Source organism: Eriocheir sinensis, chromosome 21 (genome assembly GCF_024679095.1).
Source record: "Eriocheir sinensis breed Jianghai 21 chromosome 21, ASM2467909v1, whole genome shotgun sequence".
In the NCBI taxonomy this organism is placed as follows: Eukaryota; Metazoa; Arthropoda; class Malacostraca; order Decapoda; family Varunidae; genus Eriocheir; species Eriocheir sinensis.
The window spans coordinates 18,455,879-18,482,098 of NC_066529.1; the positions used below are offsets into that span (position 1 = coordinate 18,455,879).

Genomic DNA, 26,220 nt, shown 5'->3' on the forward strand with positions numbered 1-26,220 from the left:
TGAGCATGTCTATGAGACCGTTGACATCTCTGGCTCCCCAGAGATTCGTGCCTCAGCCACTGCCAAGGTAAAGGCTGCATCAAAAATTGCTGCTGATTGATTTCTGGTTTAGAGATACAAACTTAAGATGAAAAACAAGATTGCTAAGATTTCATACTTAAAGGGAACAGCACAGGTGTGGGATCCAGAAAGATTTCGCAAAGTTACATATTTGTTAGCCCTTGTATAGGTAACGTACGCTACTGCTGCGTAGCGAGTTATGTGTGGATCCAGAAAGCTTTCTGAAAGGAGATAGGATCACGTTGATTGGCCAGAATCTTCGTAACCAGGTATGACATTATAAGACTCGCCAGCGAATCACTAGTGTGTTTTCAGAACCGTCAGCCAATCATAAGGCAGCCGCCTCCAGCTGTGGGTTCAAAACAACCCGTTCTCTTTTCCTATTTTCTTCCTTTTACCATCATAATAAGACACAATGGCTATTTATAACGTTTCTAAAATCATATTTACTTTATTCCCGCTTTTTACATCTACGTTTTAAAGAAGTTTATGTTGAAATTAAAGGTTTAAAAAATTTAAGGTAAACTATACTAAATCGTAATCTGGGAACATTTCGTTCTTTGCTTCACATATATAGTCAGTCTGTCGGCTCCCAATTCATGTGCTGTCACCTGACAAAGGCCCATGGTCCCTCCACGGAGGAACAAATCTAAAGTTGGATGGATGAATGGATGAGGAGGAGGTAGGAAGATGAATAAAGAGAAAGGAAGGAAGAATAGAAGGGAGGAGGAAGGTCTGGCAGTCCCCTGGACGTCGGTGTTACTGGGAGAACGTATCGTACCACCCACACTTCTCATGCCTCTCAAAGTGTGTACATCACATTTCCAACACTAATATGCCAGCAAATGCTATATTCAGCTATAATCGTCCATTTCTTTGTTGAAAAAAGTATTAATAATAGCGCTATCAACGCAAATCGAATGCATTTATTAAGTTACATGACCTACCAGGGTATCTTAAGTTACCGCACATTTTACAGAATCTGTAACCTTTCTGGATCCAACGTACGTTACAAAACCTTTCTGGATCCACCGGTAGCCTACAATGTTACGTAAGCCGACTTACAGAATTGTAACTCGTTTCTGGATTCCACCCCAGGTCATTAAGTGGCTAAGTAGTGGTTGTATATGGTAGCATAACCATTATTCTCTTGGTTCCATGAAGAGCAAGTTTCAAGTTGAGAGTCTGGGCTTGACTGTAAAGTATAGAGGTGAGTTGGGAGAGACCAGTGTCCTGTAGTGGAATGATACAGGCTAATGAAGGTGATACAGTTAACCTCAAGAATACTCAGTTATTTTACATGGTAATTTTTTATTTAAAATGTGTTGATAATTGAGCCTACAGCTCTTTCCGCTTCCCTGTCGATAGACTTGTCTCTGATCCCTATTTAATATATAAAATAATTAAAAACAGTATGGCAAATCTAAATGAAAATTTGAAAGACATCAAGATACAAGACTAAAGATGTCTCAGGAGGGCCAATATAAACAGAAATTAAAGATAATGAATCAACGGCTTACTAAGTTAGCCATTAGTGGTATCAAAACTTGCAATGTTAGGGATCATCATATTTATTTATTTATTTTATTTTTATTTTTTTCATGATTATTGTTTCCTATTGAAGGCTACTGTAGCTGCCTTTGCTGCAAGCGAGGGGCATGCACACCCCAGGGTTGTAGAGCTGCCCAAGACTGATGAAGGCCTTGGCTTCAATGTGATGGGAGGACGGGAACAGAACTCTCCCATTTACATTTCCCGCATCATCCCTGGAGGAGTGGCAGACAGACACGGAGGCCTGAAAAGAGGGGACCAGCTGCTGTCAGTTAATGGAGTGGTAAGACACAAGCCAGATGCACAGTTGTTAGTTTGACTCATGCGATGTTTATGCATAATGTAGATGAGAGTGCTCTTAAATACATCTATGTTTGGTAATAATTTTAGGAAAGTATTGATTTAGAAAATACAGGAGCAGGAATGAGATTTTTTATGCTATGGGCTATATTTGTATTGTCCCCATGTTGCTCCAGGTAGCACCCATGTGGTGCGGTGGTTATCTTTGTATTCCTGACTTATGCTTTGTTTAGATAAACTGGAAATGTCCTGTACATTGAAATCAGGACTCAGACGTGTTGCTTCCCTTCAGAGTGTGGAGGGCGAGAACCATGAACGGGCTGTGGAGCTGCTGAAGGCTGCCAGTGGCTCAGTAAAGCTGGTGGTGCGTTACACTCCTCGCGTGCTGGAGGAGATGGAGATGCGGTTCGACAAGCAGCGGGCGTCACGTAGGCGAACTTCCCAGTTAGAGTAGAGAGCCCTAGTGGAGGACTGGCGTGGCTGGTGCTGCTCTGTGCCAGTGATGGGGGACAGCCAGCCAGGTTGAGAGTTGACAGTTGTAGAAAAGATAGTCAACACTCAATGTTGTCTTATTAAATAGAGTAGAAGCACTTGTCATGCTGCAACTTAACAGTGAATGTTTCTTTTAGTATGCTACACTACTCATAACTGCAGTGCCTTTTATATTTTTAAAATTTTATTTTGCTTTCTTATCCCTAAATGATGCAATTTAAAACTAAAGAAAAGCATCCATTCAGAGACCTCAGACCAAAGGCAATCATCCCACAGTGCCAGTTTCACCTACCAAAACACCCAGTCTGGTCCATCCACTTCCTAACCTCTATGAGAAGTACCTTTGCCCAAATAAAGCATAGTAAAGTACTTGTGCAAGGTCTTTAGATGAAGATTTCATGAAAAGTACACCAAATTAAGTATGTTAGCATCAATGAATAAAAGGTCAGTGTATCATAAGCAAATCGAACTGTTGAAATTGGTGTGATTTCCACAGTGGACATGATCATGGCCTTTTTTTTTTTTTTTTTTTTTTACATTCTGAAATGGGTGGGATATAAATAGAATAGAATTCTGAAGACTTTTTTTTCAGACTTTTGTGCAAATTTGACAGCAAGTTTTCTGTAGTTTTGACAACCACCATATCTTGAGTGTTCCTCTTTTGGCAATGTTTTAAGTTACTTAACTGTGATGTTATAAACCCACTGAGCAGATCCTGCACCTGCTACCTAGGCTGTTATAACCTTGTGCCAACTTCTGTAACTGGTCACTTCGCCCTGACTATCTCTTTCATTGCTGTCAGCACTCTTTCTGTTGTTAAATGGAACAATTTACATATCTTCTGCTTGTTATTGCTTACATTTACAACACTAACATTACTAAAAGGTTGTGTTAGCAGATATCATGTAGTTGGATGATAGGTCATAGGCTTTAAAAGAATGTAGGCCTTATAATCTTCATCATATCCTTTCAGAAAATTACTTATACATCACAAAATGTATCCTATAAAGGGGCTTGCACATATCCCGATCGTCCCCAATCACTCCAGATAAGCCAGTTGATGGTTGACCAACGGTAAGATTGGGGATGGTTGGCGGTAAACTGCCAGTGCACCGCCAGTAAATCCTGATGACCGTAGACGCCGCCGACCACAGCCAGTCAATGTCAAAATTTTCAAAAATATCGGGGATGCTCCTGGTCAGCTGGTGGTATTGAAAAATACTGGTGGCTGACCGGCAGTACACCAGTGGTCAACCACCGGCAGCAGACTGGCGGTAGACCGCGAGTTAACACCTGTGTTTGACCTTGAGATTAGGGAGGAGTGGCATGCGATTAGGTGGCCGGACCCCATTAAAACAACACCTGGTGCGACTCATTTCAGTACCTCCTGGAACATGTCACTGTCCATGCACATTAAGTTTTTTTTCTCTGCATCAATGTTTTTATCCACGTTGCCCCCACGTCTCTTCTTTATTCTTTTCAGTTGTCTATTTTCTAGCAGGTAAATGAGCATCAACAAAATTTGGTCACTAACCGCATCAAATGTAAGGAATTCAATCACGTTCATGAGAGCTGAGGAAAGCCGTGGCGAGGTCAGACACATGAATGATCAAAAACACCTGGAGGGGCGTTTATCATACACACCCTTCCCACTGGATGCGGCAACGAACGTGTTTGATTGTCGACATGCCACAGGTCTGCCCGCGGTAAACCGGCGGCCTTTCGCAGGCTGACCCGCTGCGGTCGCCGGTTGGAGAAATGAAAAATTGTATAGTCTATGGTCACCAGTTTACCAGCGGTAAGCCACCAGTCTGCCTGCAGTAAACCGCAGTTGCGCCACCTGTCCCAGGAGTATTGCCTATCTTGCCAGCGGTCAGGCCCCGATTGACTGACCGGGAGTGATCGGGGATGATCGGAACCGTAACCGGGAATGTGTGCCATGACATAAGTCTCCAATTTTCTCAATTCTAAAACTCCTTTATTAGCAACATTGATCATGTGGCCATGACATAAGTCTCCAATTTTCTCAATTCTAAAACTCCTTTATTAGCAACATTGATCCTTCTGCTCCTGCCTCATATATTTTTTGTTAATTCTTGTGATAAGTGGTCTCTTGGCTAGCCTGTGGCCCTCTGTTTAACTCATGCACCCCCGTCACAAGCTTAATATTTTGTATTTTCATCACACACTCAAACAACTCATTTTGTTGCACTTCACCCACTCTATCACTCTGCATTTGAAACCTTTTATCCATTAGGTAATTCATCTCATTCTGTATATATTTTCATTATCCATTGACCATTTGATCCATTTTACTGGTGGTCTCCCCTGGTACAATTTTCCTCCATCCTACCTTCATAGACTCCTCACTAAGGCCCGCTTTCACAGTCACTTTTGTTTGTTTTGATCGTTACCAGTGGCGGCGGTCGCCGCTATAGTATTTCCACGTTAAACTGGCCGATGGGGTAGTGGCGGCTGCGGGGTTAGCCTAGCCACGCACCTTACCACACGCTCTCAACACCTCTCGCATCCTCTACAGCTGCCACTACCCCATCAGCCAGTTTCACGTGGAAATAAATAGCGGCGATCGCCGCCATTGGTAACGATCAAAACAAACAAAAGTGACTGTGAAAGCACCCCTAAGTCAGCTTCATTCATTCATGTGTTCATTCTACTGAAAAAACTGCAGGAACTTCTTCAGATCTTATAGTAATTAACTAGTGGAGTTTCATTTTTTCCTTGTGAACACTCCTTGTATATGAATTGCAGTCATTTTGCTCTCCACTTTTAGGTTGTTACTTTAAGATGTATGTTAATATCAGTTAGTTTATAGCTGTTTTAGTTTAAGATATTTTAATACATATGCTTTTATAAACTCAAAATAATGGAAGGCTTATATTTCAATGCCCCCAGGTGGTGGGCAGTGGAACTGAACGCTGATGGCAGCAGCAGCAGCAGAGTTTTAAGATCACCATCACACAACAGTGAGACTCCCTGGAAGACTTCAGATTAGTATTCATCTGCACTGATAGAGACAGTTATGGGAATAGGAATTTGGTACTAGGGCCTCACAGGGCAACAAATGCATTGGCACCCTTAGCCTCCATGGACCACCATCACCTATGTGCCCTTCCTCATAGAAAATTAATTCCTAATATTACATAATATTATAATTGTGCAAGTCTGAGGCTTCTGAAGATGACAAAGATTTTGTGATGCTAAAGGAAGAGTTCCCATGAAGCTACAAAGAATGCTGCAAGATTATTATGAAATTATAATTTGTTGTTTCACAACATAGACAGGCGAAGAACAGCTCAGTATTAGTCCAAGACATCTCAAAAGAGACTTGCCAGTAATGTGGTGGCACTTAGTCCATTTGTGAGCTGTCTCCAGTAAGGTGTCTTGACTCAATATCAAACTGTCACGTTTTTAGCCTGTCTCTGTAATATACAACATTTTAACTAACATGCATCTATCTTGTAATGTTTAAGCCCTTGTAAAACATGTAAGAGAAATGATTGGTTGCAAAATGAAATTTTTCTTAAATTTATGCTCAGAAACTGTATACTTTCCATTGCACCAGTATTTTATAAGTGTTTGTCTCTGTCATTTAGTAAGTGTCATGTGTTTTTTGTGAGGCCATGTTCTTGTGAGTAGAAAGCACTTTTAATATTGAAATGTATTATCCGTTCCCTTCCCCAACCTTGCTGTTTCCTCTACTCCTTCCTTGAAGAGGTCATCCAGGCATCAAGAAATATGCAGACAATGGAGTCTTCTGTCAAAGTTTTGTTGTAATGCTGGTAGAGATATTTCATTTGTTTGTCATTCTGTAAGTATCCTAGTGATCATTTAATAGTTTAACATTATAGACCATTGCTGATACGAGCATCAGTTTATAACATGTAACTTTTAACACTAGGATAAAAATAATTCAAATCAGTTCACCCTCAAATATCATTTCATTTTTTAAGTGTTTGATTCTGTTGATCCAGCATGACCCAATAGCAGGATGTGATGCTATGTAGAGTGCTGTGTTGGGCATGATTTGGGTGTAGAACACGCTACCATTGGCTGTGACATGCTGCCAGATTGTGGCTTTAATATGTACAATCCACCTCAGCATAACTGTAGGTTATACACACAGTACAAGGTTAACCACTTTGCTTATTTTGACGTGTGATATTTATTTTGTAGACCAGGCCAGCAGGGCTTCTGTCTCAACTAAGTTTTCAAGTTATATTTTTATTTACTTGCTCTGGTGCCATTGCAAAGTAACTACCCCAGAACCTCATATGATCTGGTACAGAATCTGTTCTCATTGTTTATAACTCATTTTAGTCACTGCTTAGTAAGTCATTCAAAGACAAACCTCAAAAATAATAATATTCAGTAAATTATTGTTCGTGATATTGAACATTTCTGTAATGATTGAAAGACTAGATTCACCCTCCATACCAACTTTAAACTGATTTTAGGTGTACTTAATATCTATATCGCATGCCTTACTCATGTTCAGGTCACGGCTGAGTCACTGCAGCCTGTTAGATGTTGGAGGATAGAGGCTCTGGCTTACAATGAACAATTGGCCTTTTATGTTAGTTACATAACATGATGTAAGAATTTATATATCCTCTGATTATAAGCAACATGAAAAACATTGTAAATTATTATAGTAAACCATGAATGAGTCACTTTTGTTAGAAGTGTTGATTTCATGCAGTCTGTAAGAAGATGCAGTATTTTAACAAGGAACTGCTAGAATGACAGACGGAGCTTTATGTAATTTAATAGTTACACAGCAGTTCTAGTGCAAGTGACCTAGAGGAACTGTGAAGTAATTATATTGACCTGATAGTCTCTGCAACAGAGTAGCCCTGGGTTGTAATGCTGACTTGTAACTAGGTCATGAGTGTATGTTGACGGCACTCCAGCTTCCTGGTGATAGAGGTTTTGTTCTTAAGCTGTATACTTGATTTCAATTACCATTTTGGTTTATTTTATGTATATTTATTTTTTATTGTATATATATTTTTTGTTAAGGCACTTTCTTTTTCCTGAAAAGTGTAAGATAATTAATCCATTGCATGAGCCATGAACTGCACTGCTCCACTGGCTTTTGTGGGGTTGCATACTTCAGCCTATTGTTTACTTTCATTGTCTTAAGATATTACAAAATATAGAGCAGGTTCCTCCAGCTCCAATATGTGGGTTATAATCAGTTATTTTGATATGTAAATGCTGTCTCCTTTGTGGCAGTTTTATTTTTCACAGCTAAAACCTAGAAAGTAAAAATAGTTATTTATTCCAAGAAACTTGCTGAAGTTTGTTCATACCAGTATGATCCAGACTTGACTAGTCTTGACAGTGTTCACAGTCCATAAAGATTTTTAAAAACTATTTTATATATATATATAGATATATATATATATATATATATATATATATATATATATATATATATATATATATATATATATATATATATATATATATATATATATATATATATATATATATATATATATATTAAATATATTTATTTATATTTTAAGTTAGCCTTTAATTTACTTGAGCCCTTTTTTTTTTTTTTATTATTATTTTTTTTTTTTTAAGTATGCATTTTATAGTCTACTGACATTTGTTGACTACCAACACTGTGTTTGTCATGTTCAGTAGTATGAAGTTAAAGTTTTTGTATTCTAAACCAGACATTCAGCTTACTGCAATCCCACAAGAACATTGAACATTATCAAAGTTTTTGACAGCAACTCTTACATTATTGTTTGTATGTACTTCATTATCATTATTTTTTTTTTCTCTCTTAGTTCACTTTTCATTGTTCATTTGAGTTCATAGTAAATTGTGGTTCACCTCCATATAATTTACGTTGGGCTTCATAATTTCAGTTCGGAGATTTTTCACCCTCAAAACTGTTTATCAATACTCAGAAGGTGGTGAGTCACTGCATTTTAGTAGGGACCATGAACAGCGAGGGACTTGTTTGTACCAAGAAGTGAAGGTGAAACTGACCTTACCTAATAACTATGTATTAGTAAGTACTAATTTAGTGTAATTTTGCTTATAATGCAGTGAGCAATTATTTTTTGTCAATTTTTCAGAGTTCAGTTGAGGAAGTTGTTCATGTTGGGTGGCTGGAGGCCTTGTGATTGGTGTAGTGAGCTATGGTCAGTGCTGGAGGCTTTGTCCCTTACCTCTTGTGACTAAATCATCATCATTGTGTAACAAACACTGTAGCCAATGGTTGAGTAGCGCATTTACACATTATACAATATTTATATAAATATAATGTAGCAACATACCCTATTAACATGTATGTTTTTCCAATGTAAACTTTTCCTGTTGAATATGTTTAATTATCTTTCTTGAATAACTTCACTGGAAATGTTTAACTGCCATGAAGCAAAAATTAGGAGTTATATTGTTTGAAAAAAGTTACATTGCGTAGGTGAAACACGTGAAGATGAAAGCGGCGTATTGTGACACTATTGATTGGCAATCTTAGTTTGAGCAATGTTAATTATTTACTATTCAATTGCTCCATCTATTTCAAGTATGACACCCATGCAATGTATAGTGGAACATTAGACCTGAGTATCCATTCTTTGATGACTGAAGCATAATTGGTATTTGAGTTTGTCTCTTCTCAAGACACAAGCAGGATGCACAGGGTTCATGGTCACGTGGAGGGACTGGGGAAGCCTGACATAGCAGGGTCTGCAAAGACAGTGTTAAGTTGTGGATGCAAGAACAACTTTGAAATGATCAGTAATTTTATTTAATTTGTGTCCAGATTTTTATTTCTCATTCAACAACTTTATTGTCGGACAATTAGGCTACATACATAAAAGGCAACATTCACAATAGACCTGTTGTAGTACAGAATACTGATGCTCGTGATTGCATGAGAGAACATTTGTACTGTACTCCATGGTCCCCCTGTAAGGGATAGTGTGCAGAGGCCGTTGATGATTTGATCCTTCTCAATAACAACCATTGTAAAGAACCAACTGTTACAGTTCGGTGGGTGAGTCAGCACTGCCTCGATTCGCACGTGAACTCGAGTCTGCGGACAACCAAGCCGCTGGAGCCTTTTCCGGTGCTGGGCGCGGCGCAGGACGGTGGTGATGGCGGCCTGCAGTGGAGGTTATTATTATTATTATTATTAGTAGTAGTAGTAGTAGTATGTGCCAGACCTACCATCATGACTTTTTACTACTGCCACTATCTCATTACTACTGAGATAAAAGGGGGGGAGGGGCGTATGGTGTATTTGAGTGAGTGGTGGTGATTACGGTGTAGGTGGCTGGGGACGTGTGTAGTGGTAGTAGTGATTACGATGTTCATGGGGGGGCTGTGAATGCATGGTTATGGTGGTGAAGATGGTGTATGGGGGCTGGTGGGGGACGTGTGGTGTGGCATGTGATGGTGGTGGTGAGCCAGACGAGGATTGCGTTCAGCACGTGTCAAACGAGGCTTTCATCTCATAGGGAGAGAGGAAATTACGAAGGAAAACGAAATGGAAGAAAGGAAAGGGTGGTGCATGGTTGTCACGAAAGATGAGCGAGGTGTGTGTCGGTGGTGGGCAGGTAGGAAAGTCGTGAATACCTGACAAGTGATTGCTGTTATCACCAGAAGGTGATCCCTGCAGCTTTTTGTTTCAACTGTCTAATGGTAGCAACTTTACTTAGTTTGTGTGATGGTATCTTCAACAGTTGTTAGGATCAAGGGTACGGCCCGATACCGTAGTTCAATGTTTGCAGAATTCTTTCACACAAAAAGGTTATAGACACTATAGTGGGACTATAACAATAAATTAAAAAAAAGACGAAACATCTAAAGCTTTGGAGGTGTAGTTTACATATTGTGCGTAGACAGTAAGTAGAAAACATCTCGGTAGTTTTGTCATAAGTATTATATTTAGTATCATTCAGGAGGCACTGATATTTTCCTTAATTTTTCTCTCTCTCTCTCTCTCTCTCTCTCTCTCTCTCTCTCTCTCTCTCTCTCTCTCTCTCTCTCTCTCTCTCTCTCTCTCTCTCTCTCTCTCTCTCTCTCTCTCTCTCTCTCTCTCTCTCTCTCTCTCTCTCTCCGAAACAAAAGATCCTGCCTATCGAACCTATTAACCTTTTATAACGACCTCTTCACTGTTTATGACGTAACCAAATCACTGGACGTAGTCTATCTTGATTTCCAGAAAGCGTTTGATAAAGTCCCGCATCATAAATTACTTTACAAATTAAAGCAAATAGGTATTGACGGTCAAGTAAACCAATGGATCGCGAATTGGTTGAGCAACAGACAACAAAGAGTAGTGATTGACGGATTTAACTCAGAGTGGGCGCCGGTCACTAGTGGCGTCCCTCAGGGCTCGGTTCTTGGCCCAGTGCTCTTCATTATTTACATCAACGACGTGGATGTTGGACTCAATAACCGCATCAGTAAATTTGCAGACGACACAAAAATTGGTAACTCGGTTCTCACTGACGAAGACAGGCAAAGCCTCCAAGAGGATTTGCACAAAATTTCAGCTTGGTCGGATAGATGGGCGATGCCCTTTAACGTAGACAAGTGCCAGGTCCTTCAAGTTGGAACGAGGAATAAAGTTCGATTACGAAATGCGCGGCTTTAAACTCAAAAGCGTTCAATGCGTCAAGGACTTGGGGTCAAAATCGCGTCAAACCTCAAATTCTCACAGCAATGCATCGATGCAGCAAATAAAGCGAACAGAATGTTGGGCTTCATTAAAGAAACTTTTATTCAAGAATAAAGATGTAATACTCGCTCTACAACAGTTTAGTCAGACCCCACTTGGAATATGCGGTACAGTTTGGTCTCCCCACCATGCAAAGGATATAGCTAAACTAGAAGGTGTTCAGCGTTGGGCAACGAAATGATCCTTCCTTGCGCAACAAATCCTACGAAGAAAGGCTTTCTACCCTTAACATGTTCTCTCTTGAGAAACGTCGCCTCCGAGGAAAACTGATCGAATGTTTTAAAATACTTAATGGTTTCACGAATGTAGACAGATCAACATTGTTTATGATCGATGACACTTTGCGCACGAGGAACAATGGCGTAAAACTCAGATGTAGACAAGTAAATTCAGACTGCACCAAATTTTTCTTCACCAACGTTGTAGTGCGAGAATGGAATAAGCTTCCACCATCAGTGGTCCAGTGCAACACGATTGACTCCTTCAAAAACAAGCTCGATCGTCACTTCCTTCAACGTAATATTAACTAGAGTAGAAATGCAACGTTTTGGAGTCTTCTGATTAATGTAAAATCACTTAGGTTTAAGGACAGACCACCAAGTCTGGACCATGGGGTCTGTGTGGTCTGATTTTCTATGTAAATCTAAGTAAATCTCTCTCTCTCTCTCTCTCTCTCTCTCTCTCTCTCTCTCTCTCTCTCTCTCTCTCTCTCTCTCTCTCTCTCTCTCTCTCTCTCTCTCTCTCTCTCTCTCTCTCTCTCTCTCTCTCTCTCTCTCTCTCTCAATGCGTTAAGGACTTGGGGGTCAAAATCGCGTCAAACCTCAAATTCTCACAGCAATGCATCGATGCAGCAAATAAAGCGAACAGAATGTAGGGCTTCATTAAAATAAACTTTTTATTCAAGAATAAAGATGTAATACTCCCGCTCTACAATAGTTTAGTCAGACCCCACTTGGAATATGCGGTACAGTTTTGGTCTCCCCACCATGCAAAGGACTTTGCTAAATTAGAAGGTGTTCAGCGTCGGGCAACAAAAATGATCCTTTCCTTGCGCAACAAATCTTACGAAGAAAGGCTTTCCACCCTTAACATGTTCTCTCTTGAGAAACGTCGCCTCCGAGGAAAACTGATCGAATGTTTTAAAATACTTAATGGTTTCACGAATGTAGACAGATCAACATTGTTTATGATCGATGACACTTTGCGTACGAGGAACAATGGCGTAAAACTCAAATGTAGACAAGTAAATTCAGACTGCACCAAATTTTTCTTCACCAACGTTGTAGTGCGAGAATGGAATAAGCTCCCACCGTCAGTGATTCCTTCAACTTAATATTAACTAGAGTAGAAATGCAACGTTTTGGAGCCTGCTGATTAATGTAGAATCACTTAGGTTTAAGGACAGACCACCTACGTAGTCTGGACCATGGGGTCTGAGTTTCTATGTAAATTTATGTAAACCTCTCTCTCTCTCTCTCTCTCTCTCTCTCTCTCTCTCTCTCTCTCTCTCTCTCTCTCTCTCTCTCTCTCTCTCTCTCTCTCTCTCTCTCTCTCTCTCTCTCTCTCTCTCTCTCTCTCTCTCTCTCTCTCTCTCTCTCTCTCTCTCTCGTACATACACACAAGACTGAAGGAAGTAACGTAGCAATATACTCTGAAGAAGCTTTTCATACATATTTTCTGTGGTCACATTGTAGCTGCTGACAGGAGTAAAAATTTCTTTATGTATTTTTTATATATATATTTTTTTATAAACCGTAAAGGAAACAAATCAAGGGCAACAAGAAGGTGTAGAAAAAAAGGCCCGTTAATCGTTGCTCCTATAAGAGAAATGTAAAAGAGGATGGAGAGGTGTCTTCATACACTCCTCTTGAAAGAGGTCAAGTTATAGGCAGGAGGAAATACAGACAAAGGAAGGTCCAGAGTTAACCAGTGTTAGGGATGAAAGAATGACGATGCTGGTTAACTCTTGCATAAGAGGTTTGGACAGTATAGGGATGAGTAGAGTAGAAAGTCGAGTGCAGCGGGAGGTGTAAGGCATACAGTTAGCAAGTTCAGAAGAGCAGTCTGCATAAAAATACCGTTAGAAGATAGAGGGGCAACATGGCGGCGGAATTTGAGAGGTAGAAGACTGTCAGTAAGAGGAGAGGACCTGATGTGCCGTGCAGTTCTGTGTGAGTGGAGCCCCACACACACGAGTTCATGGTCCAAAAGAATTTTTCCCTATTCAAAACATTTTTTCTCGGCCATATATCAATAATCTGAATTAGACCTCTATAAAAACTTTAAAGTTCTCCATGCTGTATATTAGCTAGTACTGTGATTGTCTAATAATTTGTGCTACATTAATGTGGTTACAGAAGAGCAAGTAATATTTCTCAACATGTCAAGAAGCATATTTGTCATTAGTTTATAATTTTTCTTTCATAACACTCCTAAGTGTGTTTACCTGTCTGCCCTTCACTGTCCATGCTTCCACAAAACTGTCCCAAGTACTTAAAGTGATTGTTTGCCCCCATCTCTCACAACCAGATCCTTACACTGTCATGCTCTCTGCTCTAACTATGCCTTTGCAAACACTTAGTCTGCTCCATTTCCCTCCCACATATCATACCATTTCTTGCCAATATTTACTTTCCAACTTCCCCCCTTGCACACATTGTCAGATTTATCGACAATATCTGCAGCATCCTCTCACTTTCTACCAGCAGCACAAGCATCTACCAAGGTCTACTCACTTTGCTTTGTTTTGCTTAATAAAACATATTCAACAGGAAAAGTTTACATTGGAAAAACATACATGTTAATAGGGTATGTTGCTACATTATATTTATATAAATATTGTATAATGTGTAAATGCGCTACTCAACCATTGACTACAGTGTTTGTTACACAATGATGATGATTTAGTCACAAGAGGTAAGGGACAAAGCCTCCAGCACTGACCATAGCTCACTACACCAATCACAAGGCCTCCAGCCACCCAACATGAACAACTTCCTCAACTGAACTCTGAAAAATTGACAAAAAATAATTGCTCACTGCATTATAAGCAAAATTACACTAAATTAGTACTTACTAATACATAGTTATTAGGTAAGGTCAGTTTCACCTTCACTTCTTGGTACACACAAGTCCCTCGCTGTTCATGGTCCCTACTAAAATGCAGTGACTCACCACCTTCTGAGTATTGATAAACAGTTTTGAGGGTGAAAAATCTCCGAACTGAAATTATGAAGCCCAACGTAAATTATATGGAGGTGAACCACAATTTACTATGAACTCAAATGAACAATGAAAAGTAAACTAAAGGAGAAAAAAAAATAATGATAATGAAGTACATACAAACAATAATGTAAGAGTTGCTGCCAAAAGCTTTGAGAATCTCGAATGTTCTTGTGGGATTGCAGTAAGCTGAATGTCTGGTTTATATATATATATATATATATATATATATATATATATATATATATATATATATATATATATATATATATATATATATATATATATATATATATATATATACATATATACATACATACATACATACGTACGTATGTATGTATATATATATATATATATATATATATATATATATATATATATATATATATATATATATATATATATATATATATATATATCCATTACGCTGGTAAACTCTGGAACAATCTTCCTTCATCTGCATTTCCTCCTGCCTACGACTTGAAATTTTTAAAGAGGAGGATATTAGGTCACCTCTCCTCCTGAAGTTGACTTCTCTTTCTGCCACTCCTCTCTAACCTTTTTAGGGGAATATGTAGCGGGCTTTTTTCCTTCATTATTGTTTTTGTTAAGCCCTTGATCTGACTCTCTTGCTGTAAAAAAAAAAATGGCCATAAGTGCTTCTTGAGGTCCAGTCGCTCGTGACGGTGCTTCACTGTTGTGAGGGTGAACTCTTCTGGTGATGTCACATTCGTCTTCTTGTACGCCCATGACTTGTCTTATCCGGAATAACAATGCTAGAGCATATGTCATTAAATTATATCATTATCATTTTTATTATAGCTTTCGATTCTCCAAATCAGTATAATAATTCTTGGTAATTATGCTTCAGCATCGTAGAGCTCAAATCTTCCATCCTCCATCCATATGAAAGGTGATTGATTGCTTGTTTGATTATACTGTATATAAATATTTTATTGATGCCTGTTCGTAAACTCTTGTTAAGAGTGCCTTACAATGCAGAAACTTTATACAGGAAACCGTAGATACGACACATTCCATATTGTATCTAATTATGCCTATCGTATCTTGGTTGGGCAGTTCCCTGGTTCAGGAGCTGCCCTGAAGTGTACTCACAAAAATACTAAAACACAACGAGAAATATTTTGCAGCCATGTGTGCACCGCTGCCGGCGGGGCGTAAAGTCACGGCTGTGGCAGTTGTAAAACTCACTCATATTTATAATATACCGGTAACGTAATGTTTGGTGCTTATTCCTATGCTGGTGGTATTATGAAAGTTGGTTATTTTACATTAGAAAATATGTATTTACTGAATGCATACATTGTGTTAGATGTATACCGTGTAATGTACGGCAAATGTTTGAAGTAAATTATTTAACATGAAAGAATACAAACTGATTTAATTATCACGGATAACACACACACACACACACACACACACACACACACACACACACACACACACACACACACACACACACTCATTCACTTCTGAGGCAGTTGAAGTCACTGGGGACTCCCACGCGTGAGTTGGTGGGAGTCTATAACACTTTCATCCTCCCCAAGCTCACTTACGCCTCCCCAGCCTGGTTTCCATCCCTCAACACCACCCAGCGCCGCCAGCTTGAGAGGGTTCAGAAGCGTGCGTGTAGGCTTATCCTGGGCCCGTCTTACTCCACCTATGACGAGGCCCTTGACGCCCTACACCTGCCCACACTTCAAGACCGCTACCAGCACCTCCTCCAGAAGTTTGCGGTACAACTATTAACTCAACCGCGCCACCGTGATCTGCTACCAGACACTGCGCCTCCCTCTCGCCATGCCTTCAGACATAGCAGCTTACTGATACCTATCCGTGCAAGGACGGAAAGGTACATGAAGAGCCCCATCCCTACCATTGTAAATTTAATAAACAACAAATAACCATAAGAACGATTTATATGCATATTTATATTATATGAATTTATATTGTACAATTTAAGTCAATATTTATTTTATATACGTACACATAATCTATGTTAACATGTAAATTTTCAGCCCCTAGCTGCACATCTGTTGAATACACCGTTTATTATTGTTTATTATTATTATTATTACACACACACACACACACACACACACACACACACACACGAAGAAATAAATTAAATCACAGGTGCGACTTCCATAATAATTCTCACAGTCCCGAAGCAGCAAGACTTGAGGAAGAACAGTGGGGAAGAACAGTTACGAAGGACTCGGGGTACTGAGGATGTCAGAGGAGGAGCAGGGCGCCGAGGAGGGAGGCCAGCAGCGGCAGGGCGGGCAGGGTGGCGGGGGCGGGGTTGCAGCCGTCCCAGTCGCAGGTGTCGTGGCAGACCTCCACCTCTTGGCCGCCCTTCGTCCTGCCCGTCTTACAGTCCCAGCCCATGTCCGTCGGGGCGCACGTGCGAACCAGCGACAGCATCTTACCTGCAATACGCAAGGACTCACTTTCCTGCCCCCACTTATTAAAGAAAAAAGTTAATAGTGTGGAGATTTAGTCCAACTGATGTCCACTCTCAACAGGCTGAAAGACTTTGGATACACCCATACCGTTCTATTTCAATAACATCCGAGTAAACACACACACACACACAGGGGGTGGTATTACTCACGCGAGTCCTCCTTGCTAGGCGTGTAGGTGTGGATGGTGAGGCACACACTCATCCCCGCGCCACACTCAGTCGGCGACGGCGGCTCCATACTGCACGGCGCCTTGCTCCCCGCGGCCTCGCACTGTACGCACTTAATGCCACTCGCTGCAGGAACAGACACGGTTAGGAGGAGGCCTAGTTAGGTATGCTCAGACGCTTCCACCCCTCACATTAATTATTTCCAAAGTCCGAAAAGGAGATTAATCGCGGTGCAAGGAGTAGTTTCTCACATTCATGGCACAAAAAAAGGACCAGACTACCACTAGGGTCATAAAACTACCTCTGAATATCCCCACAGCTCTTACGAAAGTCCTGTCAAACTTGTGTGCTTGAGCGCCGAAATGTCTGAGAATATGACCCCTGCTAACTAAACTGCTGGTATTGTCGGACCAAAATAAATAATAATAAAAAAGTCCGCTAATTACTGCTCCTATAAAGAAAGTAGAAGTGAGTGACCAAAAGAGAGGTCAATTTCGGATACAATGAAGACGGTACAGAAAGATATTAGACCACAAAAGGCCAGTCAACCTACACATGGCAGCTCCTATGTAACCTATGTGATTCACCATTTAGCCTGCCTATTCATATTATGTAGCCTCGATTTTGGAACTCTCTAGCTCGTATTCTTAAGCGTTTTGGCACGTCAGTTCTTCTGTCTGAAAAGATTCGTAGAAGATTCCCAGTGATGCTGAAGGGACCGGGGAAGTAAAGGGAAGGAATGTTGTGTTAGTATTAAGTGATGCTGAAGGGACCGGGGAAGTAAAGGGAAGGAATGTTGTGTTGATGCTGAAGGGAAGGAATGTTGTGTTAGTATTAAGTGATGCTGAAGGGACCGGGGAAGTAAAGGGAAGGAATGTTGTGTTAGTATTAAGTGATGCTGAAGGGACCGGGGAAGTAAAGGGAAGGAATGTTGTGTTAGTATTAAGTGATGCTGAAGGGGCTGAGGAAGTAAAGGGAAGGAATGTTGTGTTAGTATTAAGTGATGCTGATGACTGGGAAGTAAAGGAAGGAATGTTGTGTTAGTATTAAGTGATGCTGAAGGGAAGGAATGTTGTGTTAGTATTAAGTGATGCTGAATGATGCTGAAGGGTGTTCGTATTAATAAGTGATCCTAGTGATGGTTTTACCCGACTTCTGCATCTTGAACGGGAAAAAAACACCCACGAGAACCCGGTTAATCTTCTCTGTGGCCTTGGAAAATAATCGTAATGGAAGGCCTCTGTTGTATTTCCATAACTACACAACTGTTTACCCCACTCATCAACTACTATATTTGCTAACCACTTTTTGGCTAGTATCTTAAACCTAAATTGATCTATCTTATTCCCACGGCTGCGGGTTCTAAAACTTGCATTCAGAACAAGTACTTTATCAGCATCACTTTGTTAGTTCTCTTAACTCGCTAATAAACTTCAATCATGCCCTGCTCCATTGTTCATTTTTAGCCTCGCAGCTGTACTCTCTAGATAACTGAAGCTTCTCGATTCAGAGTACCATCATCTTATCAAAATGGTCCTTATTGATGTAGTAGCAAGGTAACAAGCGAACAAGTAGACTGGCGAGAGCTCATAGTAAGAAATATATGTGTGAGTGGAAGTTAGACGCCTCACACATCAACTACTTTCCAAGGCCACAGAAGATCAATCGGATTCTAGTGAGTTTCCTTTAGGTTCATGGTACATAAGAAGAGTCAAACTATCACCAGGATCACAAAACTACCCTTGGAAATGTTCAAAACTCCTACAAAAGCCATGTCATATTTATGTGTTTGGGCAATGAAATGTTTTAGAATGTGACCCTCTCAGATCCCTAGGTGTGAGTGCCCTTGCCAGCGAACTAGTCGCTGCATATGTGGCGGTCCGCTGCGTAAGGTAGCTACGGAATGAGCTGAGTAGATGCTAGTGTTGTTAGAGGAAAATATGTAGTTATGTATTCGAATAAAGCTGTGCCAACGATTATTGTATGTGTGAGGTGTTGGCAGGAAGCAATGTGAAGGAGTGTGTTTGCATGTATGTTGTGACCTCTGTACTTATTGGCATAAATATGAGTTAAAAAATGTGTGGGGACGTAAGTGCGTATGTAATGTGTATGAATTTCTCTTGCACACCAATTAAGCCTCCCTCCTTTCTACCGTCCATCCACCAATTCTCTTCCTTTCCACATTCCTTCTCCTCACTTCTCACTCCTCCCAGCCCCTTCAGCATAACTTAATAATACTAACACAAAATTCCTTCTCCTTACTTCCTCAGTCCCTTCACCATCACTTATTAATACGAACATAGCATTTCTACTCTATACTTCCTACTCCTTCCCCAGCCCCTTCAGCATAACTTACTAACACAACGTTCCTTCCCTTTACTTCCCCGGTCCCTTCAGCATCACTTATTAACACAACGTTCCTTCCCTTTACTTCCCCGGTCCCTTCAGCATCACTTATTAACACAACGTTCCTTCCCTTTACTTCATCAGTCCCTTCAGCATCACTTATTAACACAACGTTCCTTCCCTTTACTTCCCCAGTCCCTTCAGCATCACTTATTAACACAACATTCCTTCCCTTTACTTCCCCAGTCCCTTCAGCATCACTTATTAACACAACGTTCCTTCCCTTTACTTCCCCAGTCCCTTCAGCATCACTTATTAACACAACGTTCCTTCCCTTTACTTCCCCGGTCCCTTCAGCATCACTTATTAACACAACGTTCCTTCCCTTTACTTCCCCAGTCCCTTCAGCATCACTTATTAACACAACGTTCCTTCCCTTTACTTCCCCAGTCCCTTCAGCATCACTTATTAACACAACATTCCTTCCCTTTACTTCCCCAGTCCCTTCAGCATCACTTATTAACACAACATTCCTTCCCTTTACTTCCCCAGTCCCTTCAGCATCACTTATTAACACAACGTTCCTTCCTTTACTTCCCTGTCCCTTCAGCATCACTTATTAACACAACGTTCCTTCCCTTTACTTCCCCAGTCCCTTCAGCATCACTTATTAACACAATGTTCCTTCCTTTACTTCCCCTGTCCCTTCAGCATCACTTATTAACACAACATTCCTTCCTTTACTTCCCCAGTCCCTTCAGCATCACTTATTAACACAACGTTCCTTCCTTTACTTCCCCAGTCCCTTCAGCATCACTTATTAACACAACGTTCCTTCCCTTTACTTCCCCAGTCCCTTCAGCATCACTTATTAACACAACGTTCCTTCCCTTTACTTCCCCAGTCCCTTCAGCATCACTTATTAACACAACATTCCTTCCCTTTACTTCCCCAGTCCCTTCAGCATCACTTAATACTAACACAACGTTCCTTCCCTTTACTTCCCCAGTCCCTTCAGCATCACTTATTAACACAACATTCCTTCCCTTTACTTCCCCAGTCCCTTCAGCATCACTTATTAACACAACATTCCTTCCCTTTACTTCCCCAGTCCCTTCAGCATCACTTATTAACACAACGTTCCTTCCCTTTACTTCCCCAGTCCCTTCAGCATCACTTATTAACACAACATTCCTTCCCTTTACTTCCCCAGTCCCTTCAGCATCACTTAATACTAACACAACATTCCTTCCCTTTACTTCCCCAGTCCCTTCAGCATCACTTATTAACACAACATTCCTTCCCTTTACTTCCCCGGTCCCTTCAGCATCACTTATTAACACAACATTCCTTCCCTTTACTTCCCCAGTCCCTTCAGCATCACTTATTAACACAACATTCCTTCCCTTTACTTCCCCAGTCCCTTCAGCATCACTTATTAACACAACATTCCTTCCTTTACTTCCCAGTCCATTCAGCATCACTTATTAACACAACGTTCCTTCCCTTTACTACCCCAGTCCCTTCAGCATCACTTATTAACACAACATTCCTTCGCTTTACTTCCCCAGTCCCTTCAGCATCACTTATTAACACAACATTCCTTCCCTTTACTTCCCCAGTCCCTTCAGCATCACTTATTAACACAACATTCCTTCCCTTTACTTCCCCAGTCCCTTCAGCATCACTTATTAACACAACATTCCTTCCCTTTACTTCCCCAGTCCCTTCAGCATCACTTATTAACACAACGTTCCTTCCCTTTACTTCCCCAGTCCCTTCAGCATCACTTATTAACACAACATTCCTTCCCTTTACTTCCCCAGTCCCTTCAGCAGCACTTATTAACACAACATTCCTTCCCTTTACTTCAGTCCCTTCAGCATCACTTATTAACACAACATTCCTTCCTTTACTTCCCCAGTCCCTTCAGCATCACTTATTAACACAACATTCCTTCCTTTACTTCCCAGTCCCTTCAGCATCACTTATTAACACAATGTTCCTTCCTTCAGCATCACTTATTAACACAACATTCCTTCCCTTTACTTCCCCAGTCCCTTCAGCATCACTTAATACTAACACAACATTCCTTCCCTTTACTTCCCCAGTCCCTTCAGCATCACTTAATACTAACACAACATTCCTTCCCTTTACTTCCCCAGTCCCTTCAGCATCACTTAATACTAACACAACATTCCTTCCCTTTACTTCCCCATTCCCTTCAGCATCACTTAATACTAACACAACATTCCATCTCATAACTTCCCACTCGTTCCCAGTCCCCTGAACATCCCCCCTCCCCCCCCACACACACACACACACGCACGCACCCTCACACTCACGCAAGCACCCCCCCCCCCCCACCCACACACACACAAGAAGAAAAGAGCCTTGACTCACCTTGATGTGTCAGAAGAAGGACGATGAGGGAGAGGATAGCGGCGAGGAGCGGGGAGGGGAGGGGGCGAGGTAATACCATTGTGGATTACCTTCCGTCCCTCAACGCCTCAACTGGAACGGAGAGAAACATTGATAATACACGTGAGGTTAAGTATTCAGTCCACAGTTTATGTACAGACCATAGCAATATCATTTCCAGAACGGCCATTAAATAAGTATCTCACATAACATCTCTCCCAATTTTTTTGAGTGTGCGGGGGAAAAAACGTGACAGAAAGGGAGCGCAGGAAACGGAATGAGAGTGAAGAGGGTGTAAGGGAGGGATGGGAAAGGGAGCGCAGGAAACGGAATGAGAGTGAAGAGGGTGTAAGGGAGGGATGGGAAAGGCTGAGAGAGGAGATATAGATTAAGGAGAGGTGAGTAGGGAGGGAACGGGAAAGGGAGGGAAGTCTGGGAGTGAGGAGTGTTAGGAATACCAGCAGCACTACTTGAGCTTCCTCTGTTTCGCCTATATATAACACATATGGCAGGGGAGAGTGGGTGGATAGGCGGTAAAGTAAAGAGGGGGACTCGTTAATAAGCCGGTAGCAGTGGGGATAATGTTTCTTTATGGTCCCTCTAAGCGAGAAAAATGAAAAAAAATCATCCCTCACTCAAACCATTTCATAATATATATCAAAGCATTTGTGATCAGATTGTGTATCATCTTTTGAGGGGTTTATATCATGCCAGAAATTTGGCCCGTCGCTGCTACACTGTAAAGCCACAAATTTGGCCCGTCGCTGCTACACTGTAAAGCCACAAATTTGGCCCGTCGCTGCTACACTGTAAAGCCACAAATTTGGCCCGTCGCTGCTACACGGTAAAGCCACAAATTTGGCCCGTCGCTGCTACACTGTAAAGCCACAAATTTGGCCCGTCGCTGCTACACTGTAAAGCCACAAATTTGGCCCGTCGCTGCTACACGGTAAAGCCACAAATTTGGCCCGTCGCTGCTACACGGTAAAGCCACAAATTTGGCCCGTCGCTGCTACACTGTAAAGCCACAAATTTGGCCCGTCGCTGCTACCGGGTTAATGGGTGCAAAAGAGAGTGGTGTGAGTGCGCCCCTCCCTTTAGTTCATGTATTTATTAGCTTCAGGCGTGCGTCACGGAAGAAGACGTAGATACTGACAAGAAACCAAGTAAAGTCAGCACCGGGAGGCGGTATTAGGGCAAAGGCTTGGTAGCACGGAGGACACGGACGCATCACTTTTGCCAGTTCAGTAATTAACAAGGGCGGCCTGGCTGGTTCAGGAAATAATGAAATCCACAGATATTTCCTACTGTTTGCTGTAGTATATTAGAGATTTCTAGAGCAAAATTTACATCCCAACCTTTCCTCTTTCTCCCATTCCCTCCCTTCCCGCCCTCTTCTTTAAGCCTTTTTCCTCCCTCCTTTATATAGTCTTCCCTCTGAATCCTATCCTTGTGTTCCCTTCCTGTCACATCTTTTTACACAATCACCATATTAGCAATCGCTTCGTCACCACGACCATAACAGACCCATTTCCAGCATAGAGCGGGGTGGTGTGATAGGGCGGCCGGGGCTACAGTTATATATACTAATGTTCCTCCCTGGGCACATTTTGTCAGCAGCGTTATGGATAGGGATGGAGGAGCGGAGATAAAACTGAGCATGCCATCATTAGCTCATAATCTTTTTTTTTTTTACAGCAAGGAAGGGAGTTCAAGGGTTAAAAAGGCAGTAATAAAAAAAGAAAAGCCCGCCATACGTTGCTCCAACAAAATAAAAAAGAACGAGAGGCCAGAAGAGAGGTCAGTTTCGGGTGGAGAGTGTCTTGGTACAGTGCTATAGGCAAAGTACAATACAGAACACCCACAGACTCCACAAGGGCTTATATTCTCAAACATTTCGGGACTTACACACTCATATTGATAAGGCTTTCGTAGGGACTGCGTTAGTATCTCCATGAGTAGTTTTATGAGCCTAGTAATGGTTTGACAAGGCTTCTGCACCGTGAACGTGAAATAAACACTCATAAGAACCCGACTGACCTCCTTAGTGGCATTCTGAAACAGTTGTTGTGGGAGCTGATGGTGTCTGAGAATAGGGGCCGAGGGAGCACCGGAAAACGAGAAGGAACACGGCGGCGGATCTCCTTCCGTGATCAAGAGCAGCGAGACTTCACAGCCTTCACAAGACGCCGCCGGGAAGCTACGAGAAAATAATTATAACTCAACAAGACATGACAGACGGGAGAGGATAACGACTTAACGAACGGACCGATGATTTACGAGATTCGGAGACGAGCTTCACTGAGGGGCCAAACACGCATCGATCCTTGTTTTTTTTTCCATTTATTTAATTTTACACGAGCTTTACGACTCTACCAAACATGGAAACAAACTAACCGCAAGATATGACCTCGTTCCTGTGTGAGCTTCTGGTTGTTGCGGCGGTAGTAAGGTTGCTATTCTTAGACGCTTCCATCTCTCACGTCAACTATTTTCACAGGCCAAAAAGGAGATCAATCGGGTTCTCATGACTGTTTTTTTTAGGTTCACAGTACAGAGGAAGGGTTAAACCATCCCCAGGGTTAGTCAACTACCCCTGGAAATGCCTGCTACTCATACGAAAACCGTGTCAGTGATGTATGATTGGGCCCCGAAATGTTAAAAAATGTGGCCACGAAACTCTACCAGATATACACAAACTAACTGCAGGATATGACCTCGCCCATATATATGTCTCCTAAGGGCTGCGGGTGAGCAAGGGGTAAGATTGTAATAAACCGGCAACGAGTCTCTACCGAACATATATACAAACCAACCGTAAGGCATGACCTCGCCCCTATATGAAAGTCTCCTTGTTCCTACCCATCTGTCTAAGCCCAGTGTTCATAGAGACGAAAGGAAGAACAGGTAAGGTTAGGTTAGGTTTACTGGAGCAAAAAATATATCAAGTCAGTTGTTCCATCCCTATTAAATCTCCTTGTTCCTATCTTTCTCTATAAGGCAACGGTTGAGCTAAGGGTAATATTGTGACGTTAAAGCAATAAGACCATGGATGACCTCGCCCCTATATGTAAGACTTCTTAAGACAGCGACTGAGCTAAGGGTAAGATCATGATGAGTCGGGTGTGCTTTCCGCCCCACCGCCACTTGGCTTCACTTGAGAGGCTTCTGGAGGGCAGCCGCGGCCTCGACACACTACCCCACAGCCCTTCATCGCTGGTTTGGTGGCTTACATTACTGTCAGACACTTCATAGGATACTGTGTTAGTTATTTTCACCAAAATGGTTGAATGTAAATCTCTCTCTCTCTCTCTCTCTCTCTCTCTCTCTCTCTCTCTCTCTCTCTCTCTCTCTCTCTCTCTCTCTCTCTCTCTTTTCCTTTCTTATTTGTCTGTGTCCATATATGTGTCTGTTAGTCTATATCTATATCAGTTTGTCTGTCTTTCTATCTATTTATCTATTTCTACTTACTATCTATCTATCTATCTATCTAACTATCTATTGCTTCATACATCTACACATTTTTGTCTGTCTATCATCATTCTCTCAAAGTAGCAATTAACATATATATATATATATATATATATATATATATATATATATATATATATATATATATATATATATATATATATATATATATATATATATATATATATTTTTCATGTATGTTCCTGATGTAAATGAAATACTGAAAATGCCACAGTATATTAGGAACGTCGATGCACTTCATATACTCTTCTGCATTTTACAAAAACACAACCACAGAAAACAAACAGACAGACAGACAAAAAAAAAAAGACACAGACAGACAAACATACATATTGCTTCTGTTCTACAACCTCCCCGTCTCTCTCTCTCTCTCTCTCTCTCTCTCTCTCTCTCTCTCTCTCTCACACATCCTTCCCCGGTTCGACTCTCCCCACCCTTCCCCTGTACCTCCTGCTGTGTTACCATCTCAAGATTAAAAGACTAAATATAAACACAACAGGAGAGCGCCGATGAATGTGGTTAGCGCAGTGGATCCCAACCTTTATTTGTCCCGTTCACCCTTTTTCAGTCACTTTTTCACCTGTGGACCCCTACATCGAAATAGGTTAAGCGGACCACTCATGACCATCCCAAGGTCAAATTTGTCAGTGGGCAGTGAGTTAGACACCCCTGGTACCGTTAGCTAATGTAGAGCAATTCCAGCATTTAAGCATTCAGTTTTAAGGATTGTGTAAAATAGTATGAATCAAAATAATTAGAATCTCAATGTATCACTTTAAATTCTTCCATGGACCCCTGGTTGGGAACCACTGGGTTAGAAAATGGACTAAAAAAAAAAAAAAACTCCCTGCCACAACTTGTCTAAAGTAAGTTGTCGCTAAGGAGTCCAGCTTATCAGGGAATTGCGTCTACTTAAGATCAAAGAGGAGACTATATCAGGATT

General features: G+C 41.2%; 2 protein-coding genes across 3 annotated transcripts in view; one reads left to right on the plus strand and one right to left on the minus strand.

The window, feature by feature from the left end:
- LOC127001788 (protein lin-7 homolog C-like) overlaps positions 1 to 8,768 on the plus strand; it is an 11,308-nt gene extending 2,540 nt beyond the window's left edge. The window contains exons 4-7 of one of the 2 annotated variants that reach the window (XR_007755449.1): positions 1 to 67; positions 1,685 to 1,894; positions 2,204 to 2,432; positions 5,317 to 8,768. Coding sequence is in view for 1 of the 2 variants with exons in the window: in XM_050866956.1 (XP_050722913.1) it covers positions 1 to 67; positions 1,685 to 1,894; positions 2,204 to 2,339; positions 5,317 to 5,336 (433 nt within the window). In the remaining variant the exon portion in view is untranslated. The remainder of the gene's footprint in view (positions 68 to 1,684; positions 1,895 to 2,203; positions 2,433 to 5,316) is intronic. The other variant, XM_050866956.1, reaches the window with a different exon arrangement.
- Positions 8,769 to 16,465: 7,697 nt separating this feature from the next.
- Positions 16,466 to 21,920, minus strand: LOC127001789 (uncharacterized). The gene is made up of 3 exons (XM_050866957.1): positions 21,768 to 21,920; positions 17,001 to 17,144; positions 16,466 to 16,815 (listed from the first exon to the last, which is right to left on the minus strand). Exons 1-3 carry the CDS (start codon positions 21,844 to 21,846, stop codon positions 16,619 to 16,621), a joined length of 420 nt encoding a protein of 139 aa, XP_050722914.1. The 5' UTR covers positions 21,847 to 21,920; the 3' UTR covers positions 16,466 to 16,618.
- Between the last annotated feature and the right edge of the window lie 4,300 nt (positions 21,921 to 26,220).